The sequence below is a fragment of the Colletotrichum orchidophilum genome, assembly GCF_001831195.1.
Source record: "Colletotrichum orchidophilum strain IMI 309357 chromosome Unknown Scaffold_4.1, whole genome shotgun sequence".
NCBI classification, from domain to species: domain Eukaryota; kingdom Fungi; phylum Ascomycota; class Sordariomycetes; order Glomerellales; family Glomerellaceae; genus Colletotrichum; species Colletotrichum orchidophilum.
In genome coordinates this window covers 170985-191412 of record NW_019172960.1, presented here as the reverse complement: position 1 = coordinate 191412, position 20428 = coordinate 170985, and the positions used below count along the sequence as shown (strand labels likewise).

At 53.4% G+C, this 20428-nt stretch overlaps 7 protein-coding genes across 7 annotated transcripts; 4 read left to right on the top strand and 3 right to left on the bottom strand.

Annotated features, from left to right (window-relative positions):
* Window positions 1-100: 100 nt before the first annotated feature.
* On the bottom strand, window positions 101-1954 carry CORC01_00716 (uncharacterized protein; the record flags this gene model as incomplete). Its single annotated transcript, XM_022612373.1, has 3 exons — window positions 101-935; window positions 1038-1300; window positions 1400-1954. 3 exons carry the CDS (start codon window positions 1952-1954, stop codon window positions 101-103), a joined length of 1653 nt encoding a protein of 550 aa, XP_022480990.1.
* Window positions 1955-2520: 566 nt separating this feature from the next.
* CORC01_00715 (uncharacterized protein) lies at window positions 2521-3429 on the top strand (the record flags this gene model as incomplete). The annotated part of the gene is made up of 1 exon (XM_022612372.1): window positions 2521-3429. One exon carries the CDS (start codon window positions 2521-2523, stop codon window positions 3427-3429), a length of 909 nt encoding a protein of 302 aa, XP_022480989.1.
* Window positions 3430-4895: 1466 nt separating this feature from the next.
* On the bottom strand, window positions 4896-6059 carry CORC01_00714 (uncharacterized protein; the record flags this gene model as incomplete). Its single annotated transcript, XM_022612371.1, has 1 exon — window positions 4896-6059. One exon carries the CDS (start codon window positions 6057-6059, stop codon window positions 4896-4898), a length of 1164 nt encoding a protein of 387 aa, XP_022480988.1.
* A 2149-nt stretch (window positions 6060-8208) lies between these two features.
* CORC01_00713 (uncharacterized protein) lies at window positions 8209-9133 on the bottom strand (the record flags this gene model as incomplete). The annotated part of the gene is made up of 2 exons (XM_022612370.1): window positions 8209-8983; window positions 9036-9133. 2 exons carry the CDS (start codon window positions 9131-9133, stop codon window positions 8209-8211), a joined length of 873 nt encoding a protein of 290 aa, XP_022480987.1.
* A 3225-nt stretch (window positions 9134-12358) lies between these two features.
* On the top strand, window positions 12359-14167 carry CORC01_00712 (amidase; the record flags this gene model as incomplete). The annotated part of the gene is made up of 4 exons (XM_022612369.1): window positions 12359-12434; window positions 12490-13043; window positions 13097-13965; window positions 14020-14167. 4 exons carry the CDS (start codon window positions 12359-12361, stop codon window positions 14165-14167), a joined length of 1647 nt encoding a protein of 548 aa, XP_022480986.1.
* Window positions 14168-15618: 1451 nt separating this feature from the next.
* On the top strand, window positions 15619-17567 carry CORC01_00711 (NupC family nucleoside transporter; the record flags this gene model as incomplete). The annotated part of the gene is made up of 3 exons (XM_022612368.1): window positions 15619-15932; window positions 16003-17338; window positions 17403-17567. 3 exons carry the CDS (start codon window positions 15619-15621, stop codon window positions 17565-17567), a joined length of 1815 nt encoding a protein of 604 aa, XP_022480985.1.
* Window positions 17568-20067: 2500 nt separating this feature from the next.
* CORC01_00710 (uncharacterized protein) lies at window positions 20068-20283 on the top strand (the record flags this gene model as incomplete). Its single annotated transcript, XM_022612367.1, has 1 exon — window positions 20068-20283. One exon carries the CDS (start codon window positions 20068-20070, stop codon window positions 20281-20283), a length of 216 nt encoding a protein of 71 aa, XP_022480984.1.
* Window positions 20284-20428: the final 145 nt, after the last annotated feature.

Here is a 20428-nt window from a genome sequence, read left to right as displayed (position 1 = left end):
TAATGCGGCCATGTCTGAGGAACAGAACTGTGATATTGCTTGTATCTAAAGTTGAAGAACAGACGGAGATTTACAAATTTTTGGCAACCTTTAAAGTCATTCAGCTCCCTCGACGAGAACCAAGCTGGTCCTTGACATTCATCTCCTCACACCTCAACTCCCACGGCCATGGTCCATGGAAAGACGCAGTCGGCCTTGTTAAAATGGTGGGGTTATGCCTCGGTGCAGGAGTGATGATGGACCTCGCAGCGTCCGTCACGTCAGCAGAGACTCCCAGCGCGTGTCTCAAGGAAGCAGGCAGCTCCATGTCGCTGGCCTCGGCGAAACTCGTCGTGACCGCAGTAACAGTGGGCGGCGAGGTGGCAGTAGCCACGATCCCGTACTCGACCGGGAGCGACGCGTAGCCGAGCTCCTCCATTTCGCTCTGGCAGTGCTGGTCCTCGCACTTGATGAGTCCAAAGTCTTCGAGCAGCTCCTCGGCGGTGGGCCGGCGGGTAGAGTTGCCCTCGTCGACGATGAGATCGTTAGGCGACCTGTTGCCGCTGTGGATCTCATCCACCGCGCGGCGACGACTTCCAGGGTAGTCCTCTTCATCTGAGTCGTCGTCCGGGTAGTCGGGCATGTCGGTATCGGAGTCGCTGTCGGGCTGGGGTGGTGGCTTAGGGTTGGTCGACTTCTTCTTGGTGAAGCCGTACCCGGGTCGGTTTTGTTTGCCGTTGGTGAACTGTGCGAGAGGGGCTGCGGCATAGTACTGCGTGTAAGCACGGTTGGCCGCCTTGTTGGCGTACCACGGGTCATCGGTCAGGAGCGCGAAGCCAGGGTCCGGAACGAGGGTCGAGGGCCAGCAGGGGTTGGCGGTGATTCCCCAGTCAGGGGGCATGTTTCCCATATTGGCAAAGTCGATGTCGATGACGGTCTCCATCTTGCGCAGCGTCCTCACGCATCACTCTGTACTTTTGCCATTGCAATCGACGGTCTCGCTGGTCTTACGCTCACCTACTAGCTCATCGACTTCTCTGTCTGGGCATCCCCTGGACAACGCATTCGCCGCAGCGTTGTCAGCTCGGGGAATCAGACGAATCCAGACGCTCTTGTCGCGTGCACGCCAGACGGCTGCTCCAGGGCACTCGTCTCGATGACACTCGATGGGCTCTTGCATCCAACCACTACTCCGGTCCGTATGGTGCTGATTGTGATACTCGTCTCGTACTTCGCGATCAGCACCGCCGTGAACGTTACCACAAGTGAGAGATTTGAGATCCGGACGCCGGTTGATGACGGAACTGTAGTGGTAGCAAGCCTGAGAGGCCCTGTCGCCATAGCAAGTACGCCTCAATACGTGACGACCTGCGGGCGCGGCCCAAACCTCATCTCATGCAGTAGCAGGCCTGATTGCGACTCTCTTGGCTAGATTCTTCTTCTTGCAAGGCCGTGGGAGCTCTTTCGCTTTGGTAGATGACTGAATCGCGGGACGGTTTCCCTTGGTAGTCGGCGGCTTGTCTAGCTTGACATCGTAGTCCTTGCCCTTAAACTTGAAGCCGGACTTGCCAGCCTTTGCGACACCCTTGGCGCACACGTTCACCAGAGCGGGCATGGCGACCTGGAGGGCAATTGAAATGATCCAACTGACAATAGGGATCAGGCGGAGGGGCAGCGTTGCGACCATGATAGCCACGCGGCAGAAGGCCTTGGCTGCGATTTCAAGAGCAAGAGTCTCGGCGGCTTCAAGAGCCAGATCCGCCACCTCGTCTTCGAACTTCTCCTGGATCTGTTCTCTCGAAATCGGTGGCTTGAAACCGGCACAGCAGTAGCTCTGAGTGCCACCTGTGCAAGTCTGGTCTTCGTCCTTGCTCTGGTGGTTGGTGTTGATTGTGAGCTCTGTCTCCCCTTGACCGCAACCACCAGTGCAGGAGAGGCCCACACCTGGGAAGCCGCGCCACTTGCAAGTGACCATAGTAGTCCCCTTGATATAACAGAGTGATGGTTATAGGCCTACCGCCCTCCACGCCATATACCTTCGGGAGGTCTGCCGCAAGGGCGGCTGCGCCCTTGCCGCTACGGCGTTAAATACAACAACAATAACAACAACAACATCGTTGTCCCTTGTTCTGCATTACATAGCTACGCCATGCTAGCAAACAACTGGTTGGGCCGTAACAGCAGGGTAATCAGGACAACAAAGGATATGTTCAGAATCAGGGTTGCTTTTCGCGCTCTCGGCGCGGGCTGGGGCGTCTCTTAACGAGCGAATCAGCGACGGCGCCGGTACAGCCGCATGGCGCGGATAGCCGCCCGTCATCCAACCCACCCATTCTCACTCGTTGCGTGTCCCTTTTCGCCATCACGCTGCGTCCTGAATCTCTTCCTCCCCCTCGTTTCTGCGGCCTTCGTTTTTTGTTTGAAAACATCCGTCTTGCCCTGAGAATCATTTCAAGCCTACAGCAAACAAAGTTGTGGAAGACATCAGACCCGCCCCCGCAATTGATCTTCCCGTCAGTTCACAGTCGCATCGGATCCGTCATGGCCTCCTCTACCGAGACCACAGAGACGGAGCCTCTCATCAACTCTAACCCGGTGCTGCAATCCTACTACGCGTCGCTCGAGTCCCGTATCGGCTACCGCCTGGTTCTGGGAGGAACACGGCACTTCGGCTACTGGGAGAATGACACCTACTTCCCCTTCCCCCTTGGTCGCGGCCTGCGGGCCATGGAGGACAGGATGGCTGAGGTCCTGAACTTGCCCAATGGATCAACGGTGCTGGATGCTGGCTGTGGAAATGGGCATGTCGCAAAACACCTCGCCAGCAAGCATGGCCTCCGAATCGAGGCATTCGATGTCGTCCAGCGCCATGTAGAGAGGGCGAGGAAGACCATCAAGAAGGCTGGTCTCGAGAACCAGGTAACTGTCAATAGGAGGGATTACCATCACTTAGAGTCGCTGGTAAGCGAGTCATTTGATGGTATCTACACCATGGAGACTCTTGTTCACGCCACGGACCCGGAGACTGTCCTGGCGGGCTTCTTCCGACTGCTTAAGCCCGGCGGCCATCTCGCCAACTTTGAGTACGACCACGAGTTCATCGGGGACTCTCCGGAAGTCATGGCCGACAATATGCGCAAAATCAACGAGTATGCCGCCATGCCGACAAACGACCGGTCACATCCGGGCGTTTTCAAGCAGCTCATGGAGGAAGCGGGCTTCGTGGACGTCGAGGTTCGCGATTTCTCCGAGAACATTCGCCCGCTGTGCCGTCTGTTCTTCCTCCTCGGAATCATCCCTTACATCTTCATCAAGGCGTTCGGCCTCGAGCGCTACTTCATCAACACCGTCGCTGGTGTGGAGACTTACCGGGGCAAGGGTCGCTGGAGGTACATCGCCATCTCGGCTACCAAGCCTGGAGAGACCATTGAATCCCCGAAGTCTCGATGAGAAAATGGCCCACTAGCACTGGGGGATCTGGAGTTATGTGAAAGCCAAGCAACTGTGTTGAATTCCAAGGCACAGTGAATTTAATAAGAACTGTTTGAACGGCTTCAGTCATTGGGGAAAGTTAATTTCGGGGGAGAAGATATTCAATTTATGAGAAAGTGCCGCAGAAAGATGAGGGATGGTGAACATGAGGTGGTCATCTCACTAGAGTACACTACTGAGGATCAATCCAAAGAAGCCGAGTCATGATGCAAATCTGTCTACACCGTTCACATGTGAGCTTTTGGGGGCATGGTCGGGGACTATAATTGAATGTGATTGTGAACGTTGCAATAAGACAATAAAAGCCATTCATAGGTGTAACTGAGTCTTCAAGATATTTATACTATTACCACATGAACCTTGACGAGATGAACCACTACGCCATTAGTCGATTTAAAACTTAATAGCATTCAGCGGCCGAATGTCGAAGTTTTGGTGACATGGCCACCACCATAGCCCGTAAAATAAACTGTCTGAGCTTGTCTGGGTGTTTCTTGCAGTCATTCCCGAATCTTTCATAAAATCCGATGAGCCCAGAATCACTATCCGTCCCATTTGCCCTCATCTCTGTATCGTAGAAGACCGCAAATCAGGTCGTACACGTGATCTGCCGGGCCTGCAGGAGATCTATATAAACGAGTAGCATCTATCCCTTGTAGGGCAATCCTGGCCCGAATATGTGTTTAACTGAGTAATAATTGTATGCGGTGAGTTTCACCTAAAAGAGGGTATCCCAGGTTCTGTCATCCGGCATGTGAAACCTGCTTCTCTATGCATCGTACTGAACAACGCTCAGTTTGCTCTTCGAATGAGTACGAGACTGATCATGTAACTCTACTCACTCCTCCTTTGTAGAATTTGTTTCGAAACAAGACAAGTGAGCTTTAGACACTAGGCATTGTCCATTTTTAAACGCAGATGGAAGATCAACCGTTCGCTTTGCCACGAAAGGAGCGGCATTCGTGATTGAGACGGTCCTTCCATCAACCCATTAAAGTTACTTGCTTCTCAAGGCACTAGTACCACGGACAACTCAAGCTCTTCAACTGTCAACCTCAAGATCAACCCAAAATGCAGAGGATATTGTCATTTGCTGTTCCCTCCGCGGTGAGATTTCCTAGTCAAGGCTGGTATGCTCAGCAAGCCAGCTTATCCAGTCTTGCTTGCGTCATAATCTTATCTAGCAGAAGTTTCTACCGTGGAAAGACCCATGGCCAGGGCTTCTATTGAAATAAGAGGGCGAAGTGGAATCATAAAGTATGAAGGGATACATGCCAAAGCCCACGTATAGCATTCATTTTGGAGATGGATCAAGGGCCTAAGGCTTTCGAACGTTTTTCGAGATATTCGGCGCATTCAACGGCCTTGAGGTCCAGTTTTCTTCATGTAGCTTGGAGATTTGCTGCTTTCCGGATAGAAGACTCTCACTCTTCCCATTGAGATGCTGTTAAGTACCGCTTCTCAGGAACACCGACAGCGGAGACTTCCCCACGAGCATTGATTCCACCGTGACCTATGAGTATCATTCTTTCAACGTCAAAACAGTTTGCCCTGAATATGTCGTCGCAAAGATGATAGAGTCGCTTGACAGTCATGTCGCAGTAAGTCTTCTCCCGAAGCGAAACCACGTCATGGCCGTAAGATGTTGTGCTGTTGCAAACCAAAGACGCTGCATGTTCTTCGGCGCGGGTGACGATGAGATGGGTGATGTCCGGGTTTGTACCTTGCCTCTTGGCTAGCTTCTCTCTTTTGGCCCTTCGTTCGGCCGCCGTCAACGAACGCCTTCGAACGGGCTGTGGGTCATGGTAGGCCATCTTGTCCCAGTTGACTTTGTCAATTGCACGCCTCGGATCCTTGTCTCGACCTTCTTGGCCGGTTATTGCATCGCGCTCGTATTCCAGGGGAGGGTTGAAGATGGGCAAGTTTGCTCCTGGCCGAAGTTGATACCAAAACGAGAAACGCGGGGTGCTTTTACACAAGTAGTCCCGTGAGTTCTCCTGGTACATCTTAACCTTGTCTGGTGTTCCAAGCATGTCGTTGATATGGAAGCTTATAGCTCGCGCGTTGAAGCCGACGGTGTGATCTTCATCCAGCCAGACGCACTTTGGATGCATGAGCTTTTCGTCAAGTCGACGCCGGCTGAAGAACCAGCTCTGTCCGCAATAGGCTCCGAGATCGCCGTAAAAGACGGAGGAGAGCTTTCCGTTTGAGACCTGGATCGCTGAGACACAGACAGCATCTGAACTCCACTGGTTGATGGCGATGTACTTTGGCGTTGTCATCTTGTCTTTGTGCACATTGTGTTCGATTTTGTAGATGGATCCGTCCAGGTCGTTGTTCCTTTCAATCCGATCGTCTCGATTCGTCAAGCGAGTCCCGATCAATTTGCCATCGTCGGCGTAGATTTCCATCTGAGGCTGATGGCCGCTGGCTCCGTTCTCATCGCCAAGCATCATTGTAACGAGGGTGTAGTCGACATGCTCCGTTGGGATTCCTTTGTCATGAGACCACATCAAATTGTAGATCTTGTTGTTGATGCCAAAAAGGAATCCCAATATTCTACGCCCTGGACTGCCTGGTGGAAGCATCATGCGGAAGCTGGAGCCGATGAGGCAGGAAATCGCACAGCTCGAGGTCTTCCTAGCAGTAGAGAAAAGACAGGCAATACAAGGCTTTCCAGGAGAGAAACACTGAAGTCTGAGATTACCTTTGGTGTTGAGAACTGATCTGCCTCTGGGTTCTGGTATTCTCAATCGATGGATGCCCTGCCATATTCTTATGCTTTTCAGTAAGTTCTAAACAGTCTGCTTAGAATTAAGAGAATGACCGCCGTGATACCTCCAAGTCAGGGAGTTTCTTTTCAGCATATTTGACATGTTGTACGAGGCAAGGGGTGACAATGGGTGCATGTGGTATCAGAAGGGATATCTTTCTCTTGAAAGTTCCACAACACTGGGCTTTTATCGACGACACGGTCCGTAATTTGTCATCCAGCTGATAATGAAAGGCAGCGTTTAAAGGAATGTCCTTCATTCATTTGTGTCTCGGCACACTACCCATTACTTCACTCTTGGCATCACTGCTATGGGATCTGGGTAACGAGGATCAGATCGATTGAAAACTTGCCTGAGTCTCGTTATAGAAGCTCCATTATAGATTTGAAATTCGCAAAATGCATAGGCTGCTAACAATCGCAGTAGACGTTGCTTCTTGTTGACTGTTGGAACATGGCTCCTAGAGAACCAAGACTGGTTCCATATTGCGCAATCTTGCATTCTGCAGATGTCCTCAACATATGTTTTCAATGCACGGTGAGCTTTGAATATCACACATGGGGCTACTTAGGGACTGTGGTGAGGTAACGCCACCTTGTTTCTCATTGCTTGTTTGCCTATCGTCAAAGCCATGTGACGTGCCCTACATACCTTGGTACTCCCTTGTTTCTTCGGAACTTCTTGTCAGGTTGTCGTCTTTGACTATTTTAAAAGGACTTGTTTGTAGTTTCTAAGGGCTGTTCATCGAGTGTGCTTTGGAGATGTTTCATCAGTACCGCATTTAATTCTTAAATCACAAGGACACATTACAGCGAATCCCCTGGCCTCTCCATATGAGCCGAATGCAACCGCTTGAAAGTTTCTCAACGTTGCATGCTGACCAACATCCTATCGCCTTCAATTTCGTCGTGAAGCTAATCAGAGGTTTAGAAAATATCATTGAAATAGTATATGGAGGTCTCATCTTAATATAAGTAGGTAATTGCTCAGTAGATTCCACCTAGGTCAAAGTTTCTTGGAGGCGCATGACCCTTTTGTTGGTTCAGTTGAACTGAGAAAGGTCTTGCCAGGGACGCAGAACATTCGGGAAGCATCGAGATTTCCTGTTATTGTGATTTCCACGGATCTAACGTTTCGGAATGAAAATAAAGGCCCACTGATAGCGTGATTTCAATGACTCCAACTTTGTCTCATAGCTTAGATTTGGCCAAGTATCTTACTGGAAGTGTGGACACCATACTTGAGGAGACTAGCAAATCTCCGCAAGAACTGGACTGGTTGAGCCACCCTATTGGCGTGCCTGTTCATCAACCTCAGATTGCTCATGTCTTCTCCGATGAGAGCGCTTTCCCTTTGAGATAAGTTTAGGGAGGGACAGTGACTCCGGGGTCGAGTTGAGCGTGGACGTGGGCATCTCAAACGGTTTCGGAAGACTAAAATGCACCACGCTTGAGGTTGGCTTATGTCATCGCCATACCGAGCCTCACTTTGGGTAGTATGTTCCAAGCCGACACAACTATGTTATCAATAGACTTTTTAACCGTGCTTTTCACGAGAGCTGAAACTACTTTAATGGCAGTAACCTTGCAGCTGGCCACTAAACTTCGGCTAGAAACAGCTCACCGGGCACCTAGCAAGGCCGAAGGGGACCATCCTTGTCACATATTCGGCACTCTTCATGTAGAATACGACTTCATGTGCAGTCATAATTCGTATCTTTGTCATCCCTATGTGTACACACCCGGTTTCCACTGCCCAGCCAAAGCCTTTCGTCTCACCGAGTGACATGCCCACGACTCTCACCAATATGTTCCACCGGATGGAGTTATTGAATTATGGAGTTTCAGGTTACCCACGAGGCATGAAAAAAGAGTGTATGTCGATTGAATTGTCCCGTGTGTTCGCTATCTCCGAACGATCGCTGACTCAAACTGCGCAAAAACCACTTCGTCAACACAAAAGCTCATTGAGTGTTTCTACCGGGAACAGCGAGGGGTAAACCGCCACTTCCAGCAGGCTTAGAGGGTGGTGTTTGGGGCTTTGGAGATGACTGCGGTGCTGGGGGATTCTGAGGCGTCTGAGGCTTGGGAGGTGTCTGAGGAGCAGCTCCAGGCTTGTTCCCATTTGTCACACCTCCAGCGAGGGCACCAGCCACGAGAGCTCCGGCTGGGGCAGGGGCTGGATCCTTCGGATCTTTTGTGTTACTGCCCGCCTTGGGCGTTCCACCGGCCGGAGCATTGGGTTTTGAGCCGGCCACAATTGCGCCAGCGGGAACAGGAGCAGGTGGGACGGGTTTTGCAGCTTGGTTGGGGTTACCTTTGGCAGCACCGGCAGCACCGGCCGCAGCGGCTCCGGCTCCGGCGGCGGCAGCGCCAGCCTTTTTCGGCGCGGCCGGGGGGGCAGCGGGTGGAGGAGCAGCAGCAGGCGCCGATGCTTTGCCCGGGGGCGGTTGCGCTTTGGCCGGAGGCGGTTGAGCTTTGGCAGGTGGAGTGTTGACCTTTCCCTTTGCAGGTGGGGTGGCCGCTTTCGCCTTCGCCTTGGCCGCCTTGGCCGCCTTCGCCTTCTTCTTCTTCTTCTTCTTGCCGCCGCCGAGGAGCTTGGCGAGTTTCTTTAGAACCTGTCGTTCTTTGATACGCGGCTCATCAGGACCAGCGGCTAGCGCGGTCTCGGGCTGTTCAACAGCAGCCACAGCGACGGGGGCATTAATCTGAGGCACGTCCGCCTGGGCACCGAGTTCGCTGGGCATCGTTAGTTCCTCGTGATCAGTCTGATGGGAGGACTCCAGCGTACCCTAAGTCCCGTTGGACAACATCGTTCCCCGCCGGAGCACCGTTAATGCCGACGAGGAGGGCCGAGGCGAGCAGAAGGGCTGGCGTGAAGTATCTCATTGTGTAGGGACTGGTGGTGATATTTGTTCAACAAATGATTGGAAGAGAGTATGACCAAGTCAGGCTTGGTGCTTGAGAGAAGGGGAGTACTCGTATCTAAGGTGCCGTTAGGGTATCGGCGTAAACTGAGGAGCCTGCCTGGCCTTCCACACTAGAATTGGGCGATGGAAGACTTCTTTAATACTCCATGTAGTCAACAACAGCGACTGTTCAGTCCGGCTAGATTTCAGGGATATGCAATCCTCGTCCAAACCTTGGAATGGCGCCTATTCTGCCAGCCGTCAAGGGAACCCGCCGATCCATTGGCCGCAACTTCAGATTAACATTCACGGAAAGGGCGATTCGCGAGTGCCTGAAACTAGCAATCGCATCTCCAGGTCGACAGTAGCTAGAGTTCACGGCAACCAGTGCCCGACTTCACGTGCGCCACGCACCGCATAGAGCCGGATCGGCGTTGGTTAAGGATGCTACCTTGCCTCTGGCTCGCCTTGAGTTCTCTCGAGTGGGAGGCGTCTCCCTGCGTCGCTAATTCTCCTTACTTTTTTAGATGAAGAGACGTTTCGCTGCGGCGTTTCGTGGGTGGAGGCTCTCCTCGTCTGATGTAGGTCTTGGGCAGAATTTTGCAGGAAGACGCGAGAGATACCAACTCGTCTGATGTCGTTTCGTTTCAGTTCCCTCTTAGAATGATTTTTACTAAGCGTGACCTGAACTGCCCTACTATCCGTCAGGGTCGGGAAGCCAGGGGATGGCTGTCATCTCCATGCGACCACAGTGGCGGTTCGACGTCGCCCGAATGCAGGCTGAAAGCTTCGGAACCCTTGCGCTCTCGCGATTCCCGGATTCTGACGATAGTTCAGCGAGTTTGCGTTAGCTTCATTTCGAAAGTGTTTTGAAAGCCAGACACTCTGGTGCGTGGCCCACGGTTGGTTCACCTGCACCCTGGGAAGTAAATCGGCGCCTGCCGAGAAACTCAACTTCTCAGTCCATGCCTGAGAAAAACGTAACTCTTTCGGTCTGGTTCTTCATCCAAGAACCCACGTTGTGGAGAGAAGGGGAAAAGTGAGATTAAGGTAAGCATAGTTAGACTAGCCCGCGGCTCTGCAGCAAAGTTTTCAGCAAACGCACAAGTTGCGATCTTGCATCGCGAGCCACAGAGGCAAAATCGACGTCGATTTTCACATCGTCGTTGATACGCCAAGACTGGTACTCTCCCACTCGGATGCAAGCGAAACGTCCTGACAGCTGGCGTGGAGAACGACGGAAAATCCTTTCAGACGGCAGTGGTGAAGAGCATCTCTTAGCGAACCGTGGTGCACCAAGGCACACTCAGATGAGAAGATCGGGTGCTCTGCGCATTCTCCTGCGAGGGAATAGTGACAGTTTGGACGGCAAAGCGACAGCGGCTCACGGACATCCAGCGGCGACCAGCCGATACGTGGCCGACGAATCTGGTGTATGAAATCGCGGGCAAGATGGGCTGCTAAGCTGCCTGGTCCCCTGGCGTCGATCCCCCAGAGATTCGGCAGTTGCCCACAAGGATGGACATCCTGCAGGTATTGTTTCATACGCCTCTCATTTTAGAGAGCATGCTGGACAGTCCTGGACACCTAGGCAATTGTTTACGGGGCTCGCTCAATGGGCTGGTCACTCATTCCAAAGTTAGGGCTATCATCATCTGGAAAGACCAGACTGAATCATGCCTGGGGGGCGTATCAGGAGACTGGACGGTATTGAGGCGGATATGCAGGTACGATGGTTCAGCCAATGGCGGTCCCATGTCGTGTACCTTGTGATGTCGGTATCATTGCCCGATGGATCGTTGGGTGAGCTCCCATCGTCGTTGCAGGGAAATCTGCGTAGTCTGCCGCGGACATCATGCTGTTCTTGCACGCCTCGGCTGAGCACATTGGGCAAACGCGGCCGAAAGCCCCAAAGCGCGCAGAATCAACTCTGATGTTTCATCGAATACATGCTGCAAAAGAAGCTTTCCGCGCAGGCGACCTTGGTAAAGATCTTTCAGACTCGTAACATGCAGGGACTGACGGCATGAGACTCTGCGGCACAGGTGCTGTGATGAAGCTGCAGAAGAGCCGTTGCAAAGGGCTCTTGGTATGTTCGTATTTACGGTCTCTCGCCGCCTTGGGCAGAGCTCTAATGAAGCTCAACCTCCATACGATGGAACAACCCCAACGACGGATTCTGTTCTGCAGCCTTTAAAGTTTAGAGACAACAAGTCCACGAGCCGGAACCTCAAAATAAGGATAAAAGATGCGTGCATGGCCCACATGCCTAGGGATTGCGAAACAGGCTCCATCAGGACATGACGAGAGGTGAGGTGACGTACGTCTGGTGAAGGTCAACGCCGTCCGAGTCGTGTTGACGGAAGTTCGAGGACCGAGGACGCGTCCGAGCACCCAAGGAGCGCGAGGACTATTCATATTTGACTTACATAAGCCCCCTCGCTGTCCGGCCGTTCCGGGCGGGTGAAAACCGGCTATTACTCGGAAGAATATTTTAAGCCGAAGATCAACCATCCCGCGTCGCTGAGGTAAGCCGAAGAGAGGCGCGGGGCTACGGAGCAAGGTACGTATTTTGGTCTCCACCGGCGGGGTTTCCCCCGCGGGCCCCCGGTGGACCGGCACTTGCTCCCCGCGCATCTACACAGTACTCACTGACTCTCATGTAGGATTCCCCGAGCCCCTCACTATTCACCCGCTTGGTGGCTGCGTGTCTAACCGCTCTGTGCAACCTGCTGCGGGTTGATCAATCTATCTTGCTGTATCCGTACTCTACCTTGAGCGAATGCCGTGCCTACAACTGAGGGGTATCGGCCTCTGCTGGGATGCCTAACAAGGCGTGCAAGGGGGGGGAACGATACATACCCCAATTCTCTACGTCATGACTTTTTGCTGCTGGTTCCTTATCAAGATGAGCTGCCTCTCTTGGCTGAAGACGCCATTATTCCGCGTTGACTAAAGTCTAAAGCTACGCGACCCCGGGCGTTCCTTATCACTCTCGCCGTCCTCCGGGGCCGTGCCGGCGGACTACTCTACGCGATGCTGCGGCGCATCGAGCTAAGCATGCACGCAGCAAAATTTTGGCTCGGACCGACAGGTTTATAATGAAAGTCAGCGCGTGGATATAGCCCGAGAGATGTTTGGTGATCAAATCGACCATTCGTGATATTCAGTCTTTGCGATATTTATCCTCGCTCGCTCTCGCAACATGGCTACACAGCGTCTTGTAATGGTTCTAGGCCTGATATGGCTGAGAATCTTCGGCATCGCGACCGGCTTAACGGGTATGTTTAACCACAGAATACTATTGCCCAGTCTATCAACTGACTTGGCACGCAGTCAAGGGTGTGCCGTTTCCCAGCCTGATTGATGTGACTATTGACGAGTTGGCCGAGGGCCTTGAGAACGGCCTCTTCACCAGCGTTGACCTCGTTCATGCCTATCTCGGTCGCATCGAACAAGTGAACAGTACGCTCAATGCCGTGACCGAGGCGAACCCCGATGCTCTCTCTATTGCCGCCGACTTGGACGCTGCGCGTGCCAATGGCACTGTCAAGGGTCCGCTCCACGGCATTCCCATTCTCATCAAGAACAACATTGCGACTGCCGATCAAATGAACAACACTGCGGGCTCGTGGGCTTTGCTAGGTGCCAAAGTACCCCAAGACAGCTTCATGGCCAAAAAGCTACGAGACGCCGGCGCGATTATCCTGGGCAAGACCAACCTCAGCCAGTGGGCCAACTTTCGGAGCAACAACACGAGCAACGGATGGTCTGCGTACGGTGGCCAGGTCTATGCTGCTTACTATCCTCAGCAAGATCCGAGTGGAAGCTCCAGCGGTAGTGGTGTGGCCTCTGATCTTGGCCTCGCACTTGCCGCCTTGGGTACCGAGGTATAAGACACAGCTTCATATTCACAAGATGGTCTTTTGCTAATACTCATCAGACCGATGGCTCAATTGTCTCCCCCTCTCAGCGCAATAACCTCGTCGGCATCAAGCCAACCGTTGGTCTGACATCCCGACACCTCGTGATACCCATCAGCGAGCACCAAGACACTATCGGACCTATGGCCCGGACCGTGAAGGACGCCGCGTACATCTTACACGCCATCGCCGGCGTAGACCCCAACGACAATTATACATCAGCCATCCCCAACAATGGCGAGATACCTAATTACCCGGCAGCTTGCGACTTGTACGCGCTCCGTGGCGCTCGCATCGGTATTCCTCGCAACGCCATCGAGCTCTTCTCCGACAACAACACTGTGACTGAAACGGACGCTTTTGAGGAGACTCTCAAGGTTTTCAAGTCTGCTGGCGCCGTCATTGTCGACAACGCAAACTTCACAGCCGCAGAGCAGTTGGCAACGTCCAACTCCGAGACCATTGTCCTAAACGCAGACTTCATCTCGAACTTGGCGTCCTATCTTGCCGAACTGACGGTCAAACCAAACAATGTCAAGTCTTTGACAGACGTGCGCGAGTTTACGCAGTCATTTGGCCTCGAGGACTACCCGGATCGCAACACGGGTGTCTGGGACGAGGCCCTCGATGAGCAAGGGTTCAACAACACCGACCCGCGATTCTGGGCGGCCTGGCAAGAGGATGCGTATCTCGGTGGTGAGGGTGGGCTATTCGGGACACTGGAGAGACATGACCTCGACGCTGTGATCCTGCCGACTAGCTTCTCCAGCACATGGGCCGCCATCGTTGGAGCACCTGTGGTGACAGTCCCCCTGGGTTTCTACCCCGCGAATGCAACGGTGATTAAGAATACCAGGGGCAACCTCGTTGACACTGGCCCTCATGTCCCGTATGTGATTAATGCTTCACGATACCTCGTTGGTCAAATACTGACTAGTCATAGGTTCGGTATCAGCTTCCTCGGTGCAAAATTCTCCGAAGCAAAGCTCATCAGCCTGGCCTATGCCTATGAGCAAAGGACCGCGACAAGGGATAAGGTCCAGCCATACATCACACCCAATGTAGAGATTGGCGACTATGCTGGGTACTAGTGGTGATAACCGTCACTTATTAGAGAGGCATATTTTCATATTCTCTTGCTGTAATCATTAACGTTTAATTCTGCTGGGGCCGTGATGCGGGACTAGGAAGACGGAGCACTCCCCCAGCGCCTCGGCTGATATTTAGCCAGGCTTATTACAGATGTATATGTCGAGACACTGTATATCCCGACGACTCTTCGATTCCGGTGACGATAATAGACTATATCACAGTCAGCATGCGCGTTGTTCGCGGCTGGGAGAGACCTGCGCCCTCAACAGCAGACCCATATTCGGGTTGTCCGAGCAGGCGGTCAGGGATACCGCCGGGGAGCCCGAAAACTCTATTTCCATCGACACTTAGAGGGCTTGGGGCCGCCTTCAGCTCTGCGAGTATGACGAGGACGCTGATTGCTGTATTATGTGATTTCCCTTGTAAGCTGGATCCCATTGAGATTGATCTCCAAGGTCAGTGAAGCCGGAAATAGACACACTCATGTCTCCAGGGCCTTGATTTGAGAGTCGAATTTCACGCAACACCAGTGCAGGCACAGTAGATGGTCACAGCTTTCCTGAAAAGATTCGCTCGCAGCAACGCCTTGACTCGGTTTAGACAATATCAGCGGATCGATCTACCAGTTCGTCCCGAGATCTAAGCCGCACCTTAAAATTCACATTTGACATCATCGGTTTCAGTAAGACATCAACGTCACCGCCTAGCTCTAGCTGGTAGCTCGATACTTCTCTTCATTTTCCTCACTCTCGCTCATTAGACCGCATTTCCTAGACAGAGACGCCGCCTGCGCCGGCTTCCCCACAACGGCAGTATCCTGAGGTAAGAAGAACTGGCGGTTAGCCACGTGTCGCTGTCGGGCAACTGAAGTAGCCGAAGCACCTTGATGCACCACAGCACCGCCAAGTCGTCGGACCTGGGGCGTGGGTCGCCGCGGTTCCCATCATGAGTTTGGGTGGCGCTGAAGCCCAAGAAGCCAAGGATATGAAGTGGGAACACGGAGAAAGGGCCGACTCGACAAACCCGAAGCCGCTGTCAGGCGACGCGCACATGCAACACGCCGCCACAGTGCAACATCGTCGATCATTCGCGAAGCTGGAGCACCCGGAGAACCTCCCATTACCAGGCCGCATTAAGCTCCTGTCTCATCCCATGTTGCTCACTCTGCTCCCCGACTCCCAGCACCTCGTTGATCTCAATTGATTCCGTCTGGTAGGCGCAGCAGCTCGCACTGACCTCCCCCTCCCCCTCCCAGCATCATCGTCCCATCTGCCATCACCACACGGCCAAGACCTCGCCGCTGGCCCGCTATTCCTCTCCACAACTCGCCAAATTTTTTTTCTTGGACGGGGCTCCAGTCCTGGAAAAAAGCTCGTCCAGTTCAGCCTCCTTCATCGACACATCTCGTGCGAGTGGACGGCACGGCACCAAAGCCAAAAGGAAAAAAACCATGCGCCCTAACACTGCAGCTGCGTCGGGCGAAGACATGTCTAGCACCGACAACAAGTCCGAGAAGCACGGAGCAAGGCCCGAGAACGAGATCGGGCCCGGCGAGGTGGAAGTGGATCCTCGTTCTCTGCCGCCCAAGGGCGGCGAGACGGGCAAGTTGTCACACGACAGAGAAATCGACGCGAGCGATTTGGAGGTTGGCACCAACCAGACCGATTCGATGACAGACTCCAAGGGCAAGACAGCGAAGCTGGCCCGGTTCTACAGGAAGTTCAGACTTCCGATTCACGTGTTTGTATGGATGCTATTCACGGCGTAAGTTGAGATCTCTCATGCTCTCAGATGCCCCCTTTGGCGGCATCGGTTGACCCAAAAACCCGGACAGATGGTGGATCGTCGGCCTCGTCTTCCAGCGCGAGAAGATGGGCTGGTTGAAGTCATTCCTGGTATATCTCGCCATCACCATACGCATAGTCACCTTGTGGCTCCCTGCCGCTGCCGTCATGGTACCTTTGCGTTTCCTTTGGAAGCATTCCGTCGGCAGAGCGTACGACTTGATCCCCAGCAAGCTGCACCAGCCTCTTGCTGCGCTCCTCACTATCGGAGTGTTTCTGGTCGGCTCGATGATTCCGAAAGAAGTAGGAGAGAATACTCGTGCCAGTCGGGCCATCAGTCTCTTCGGCCTGCTTCTCATGATCGGTCTTCTCACCCTCACCTCCCGCGACTGGAGAAAGATCCCTTGGCACACCGTCATCGGTGGGATGCTCACCCAGTTCATCATCGCCGTGTTCGTGCTCAAAACCAGCGTTGGCTACGACATCTTTGCCTTCATCTCCGAGATGGCGCGGACGCTTCTGGGTTTCGCAAAGCAAGGGCTTGAGTTTTTGACAGCGACAGAGGTGACTGCCCTGACGTGGTTTCTCATTTCCGTGATTCCGGCCATCATTTTCTTCATCGCGCTCGTTCAGCTGCTCTATTACTGCGGACTCCTGCAATGGTTCATCAAGAAGTTCGCCGTCTTCTTCTTCTGGTCTCTCCGCGTCTCAGGCGCCGAGGCCGTGGTTGCGACGGCAACCCCTTTCATCGGGCAAGGTGAATCGGCAATGCTGATCAAGCCCTTTGTGCCCTACCTCACGCTGGCCGAGATCCATCAGGTAATGACCTGTGGCTTTGCGACTATCGCGGGATCAGTCCTGGTTGGTTATATTGGCCTCGGTCTCGATGCGCAAGTCCTTGTTTCTTCATGCGTCATGTCGATTCCGGCAAGTATTGCCGTGTCGAAGCTCCGCTACCCGGAGACCGAGGAAAGCCTCACTCGTGGCAGCATCACGGTGCCGGAGGACGAAGACAAGGCCGCCAACGCCATCGACGCCTTTGCCAGCGGAGCTTGGTTCGGCATCAAGGTAGCTGGCATGATCGTCGCCACCCTTCTCTGCATCATATCCTTTGTCGCCCTCATCAACGGCATCCTCGGCTGGTTTGGCAAGTTCTTGGGCATCGATAACCCCCCATTGACCCTTCAGCTCATTCTGGGATATGTCTTTTATCCCGTCGCCTGGTGTCTTGGAGTGCCCAAGAAGGACCTCCATACAGTGGGAGAGCTCATTGGAATCAAGATCATCACGAACGAATACGCTGCTTTCAACGCCCTGTCAAGCAAGGTCGAGCCCTACATCTCCATGTCCCCCCGCTCCAGGCTCATTGCAACCTACGCCTGCTGCGTAAGTACATTCCCGACAGAGTCGCAACCCTATATGTGCTAGGAAACTGACCAAACATCAACAGGGCTTTGGCAACATTGGTTCCCTCGGCACTCAGATCGGAGTTCTCTCGCAGATTGCTCCCGGACGCGCCGGTGACGTGTCTCGTGTTGCCATGTCTGCTTTGTTCGCTGGCGTACTGTCAACCCTCACGTCTGCGAGCGTCGCTGGCATGCTGTACACTGGCTAGCTTCGGATCAGGGCCTGAGGCTTAGGTCTCGACAATAGAATCAAATTACATTATATCATGTGTAACAATAACGCCAGAAAGATCATCTGCCGCGATATGACACTCCCTGCTGGATGCGAAGCTTTCCCGCCTCAATGGACGTGCCAGACGATTACAGCGTGCAAACACTAGCCGCTCATCCTTCAACAGTCTGCGAATCCGAGTTGGGCATGCAGTGCTGCTGAGGCTGAGTCGAAAGCATCGTGGTTGGCTCTGGCCTAGGCCACCACGCCAAGTACTCGTTAGGAGTCTGCGAGAGTCGTCAGGCGACCTGGATGCTAATCATACTGAAGCAGAAGAGCCGGGATGTCTTCTCCGGCACGAGTAAGTATATTTTTGCGGCTGATCGGCAACAGAGGTGGCTGTGGGAGTGATGAGACCTACGAGAAAGCCGTACATGTCCTGCATGGCGCTAAGAAACCTGACACTGTGCAACATGTCCATTGGGTGTCGCAGTCAAGACATCTAGGCTGACTTGAGCTGAGTACTCAGCCTCCTTTACGGTAAGGCGGGAACGGCCGAGGCTGAATCCCTTCAACCGCATCTTATGTCTGATTTTAGGAGCCAGCTCACGTTCATTTCCTCGGGGACATCAAGTGAGCTTCTTTCCGGCGGGAACTGTGTCCTCTGCGTACTCCCCGCAGCAGCTGTTGACGCAATCTCCTCAGTAGTTAGAACCTCGGCCTCCCGCTTCGTCCCTTGAGCCCCTCCTCCATACCCCATACCCCAGGTTCATCAAGACAGCCAAGAGATTGGATCAAAAGTCTCCCAGGCCATTTCACGTAATGGAATCTCTCCAACTTACAGATGGCTCAATAGTGCAGACCATTGGGCGGGAAATGTGTCCGTAGAACGGTGGAAGAGATGAATGGCATCAGAGAGGTTCCGCTCCAATACCAACCTCTTACGAGAAATTTACTCCATAGTATGAATCTATTACCCCATCGCTTCCTATTCCCCAACTGTGCGTTTTTCCCAAGCTTTTCTGAGAGCCACCAAAAACCTGGAGAAGGTCCCTGCAATAGAGAATACCATAGCGCGCCGTCCTAGTTAGTCTCATCTGGGGTCTGTCCGAGGTAGCACTCGTTCGTGAGGGATGAGGTGAAAGAGCCGGGGAAAGTGGTCCACCAAACAGAAATTTGGGAGGACTTCATTCAAAGTGCATACTTCAGATTTCCTAAGGGGGGGCGCCAAGGGACGAGCAATCAATCTAACAGCGGTGGCGGCCATGGCGGCCATGGAAACGCTAGAAAATGCAAAGAAAGGTGCCACTGAAGGGGTTACCCAGCACCTTGAGGCAATCAGAAATTCGGAAAAGTGTCGGCCGTGGGTAGCCGGACAAGGTAAATGGGCGAGCAGGGGATGCACAGGGTCGCATTCCGAGACTCGCGATCACTTCAGGTGTCTGCAGAGAACATGGACGATCGATTCGGCTGCGGTGCAACGTCGTCGCAGGCCAGTCCAGCATTGCGAGTGGCGAGTCTTTGGTCAAAGAGAGTAAGCCATTATTGACTAGGCTGATCAGAGTCTTCCACAAGCAAGCGGTCTTCTCGCCGTTGCAAAGCCTTGGAAAGTCTAGTGCGGCTCCAGCCCGTGTTTTGCAGCTGGGGCGCTACGGTACTAGAGCAAGCCACCGGCAGACAGGTTTGCCTAGAGGTTGTCAGAGGCGCCTAGCCGGGCCAAGGCCGAGATATTAAATCAAGCGCACATACGAGTCGCTGAAGCAGTAATGGATAAAATACCGCATCTAGGGGCTCTTGGCGAAGCTGATCCGGCACGAAGTTCGGGTTAGGGGCGCTTTGGGAATGGCGCGATTTGGTTACTTTTCTTGCCTCTGGGAGGCGCCGGAGCGGATGCCTTTTCGATGTGTCGAGAGGGGAACAGAAAACCAATATCAGACGCGCCCGCACATCGTACCGGGGGCCATGGCACCAAATCGTACCCAAATCGCACCGTCTGGTTGGACGGTAGTTGGGGTACCGTTTCGCGGTGACGGAAGGGAATTCGTCATAACTTGCTCCGTAGACTCTAGGGAGGAGACAACTTGAATTCAGTAGCAGTCAAATTGCTCACCGACGGTTCCAAAGTCATCATCCCTGCGCTGTCCCGCTCACTATCCCGGATGTTGCAGTGTCTGGAGTCTCTGGACAGATGTCGGGAATTAAGAGTTGGGTCCTTTTAGATGACGAGCCGGCCTCGACTCGGCTGCTTGCATTTTCGACCAACGCGCGGGAGAGGGACGGGGACTTGGAGACTCGTCTATTCCTAGTTCGCAGAGCAGAGGATGGGGACCTTGGGGGACGGGATGGATCATGGCGGCAATAGTACGCAGCTTGACTGTTTGACTGTCTGTTCAATGCCTGTCTGTTGGCCGGCATTCTCCAGAGTTGTCAAGACGCACTAATCGCTGAGCACCGCAGGCTCAAGGTTCCCCCAGGATGGCTGTGCACTTGACGAGTGGATGCCTGAGTTCAACGGCGCATCTGGCGTTGTTGAGCCTGTTTGCGTCAATGGAAGGGAAGCAGTAAGACGATCCTCTTCGGTATGCCATCCGGCCGTGTGTCCTAGACTAGCGCGGCAAGAGTCGAACATCAAATCTGCCCTGACGCTGCCATTCCAGCGCATCGTCGGTTCAAGTTCAAGTGAGAAAGCAGGGTCTCAGTACGGATACGGCTGAAAGATGTGCTGACCTTTCCAGTTAGCCTGGGCGCCCCTAGCTAGAAGGCAATGTCACAGTGAGTGCAGAATAAACCTTTGGACTGGAATGTGGGAGCGACGCTGCTGACCATTTGGGAATAGTTTCCGTATTGAAGAACGCTCTG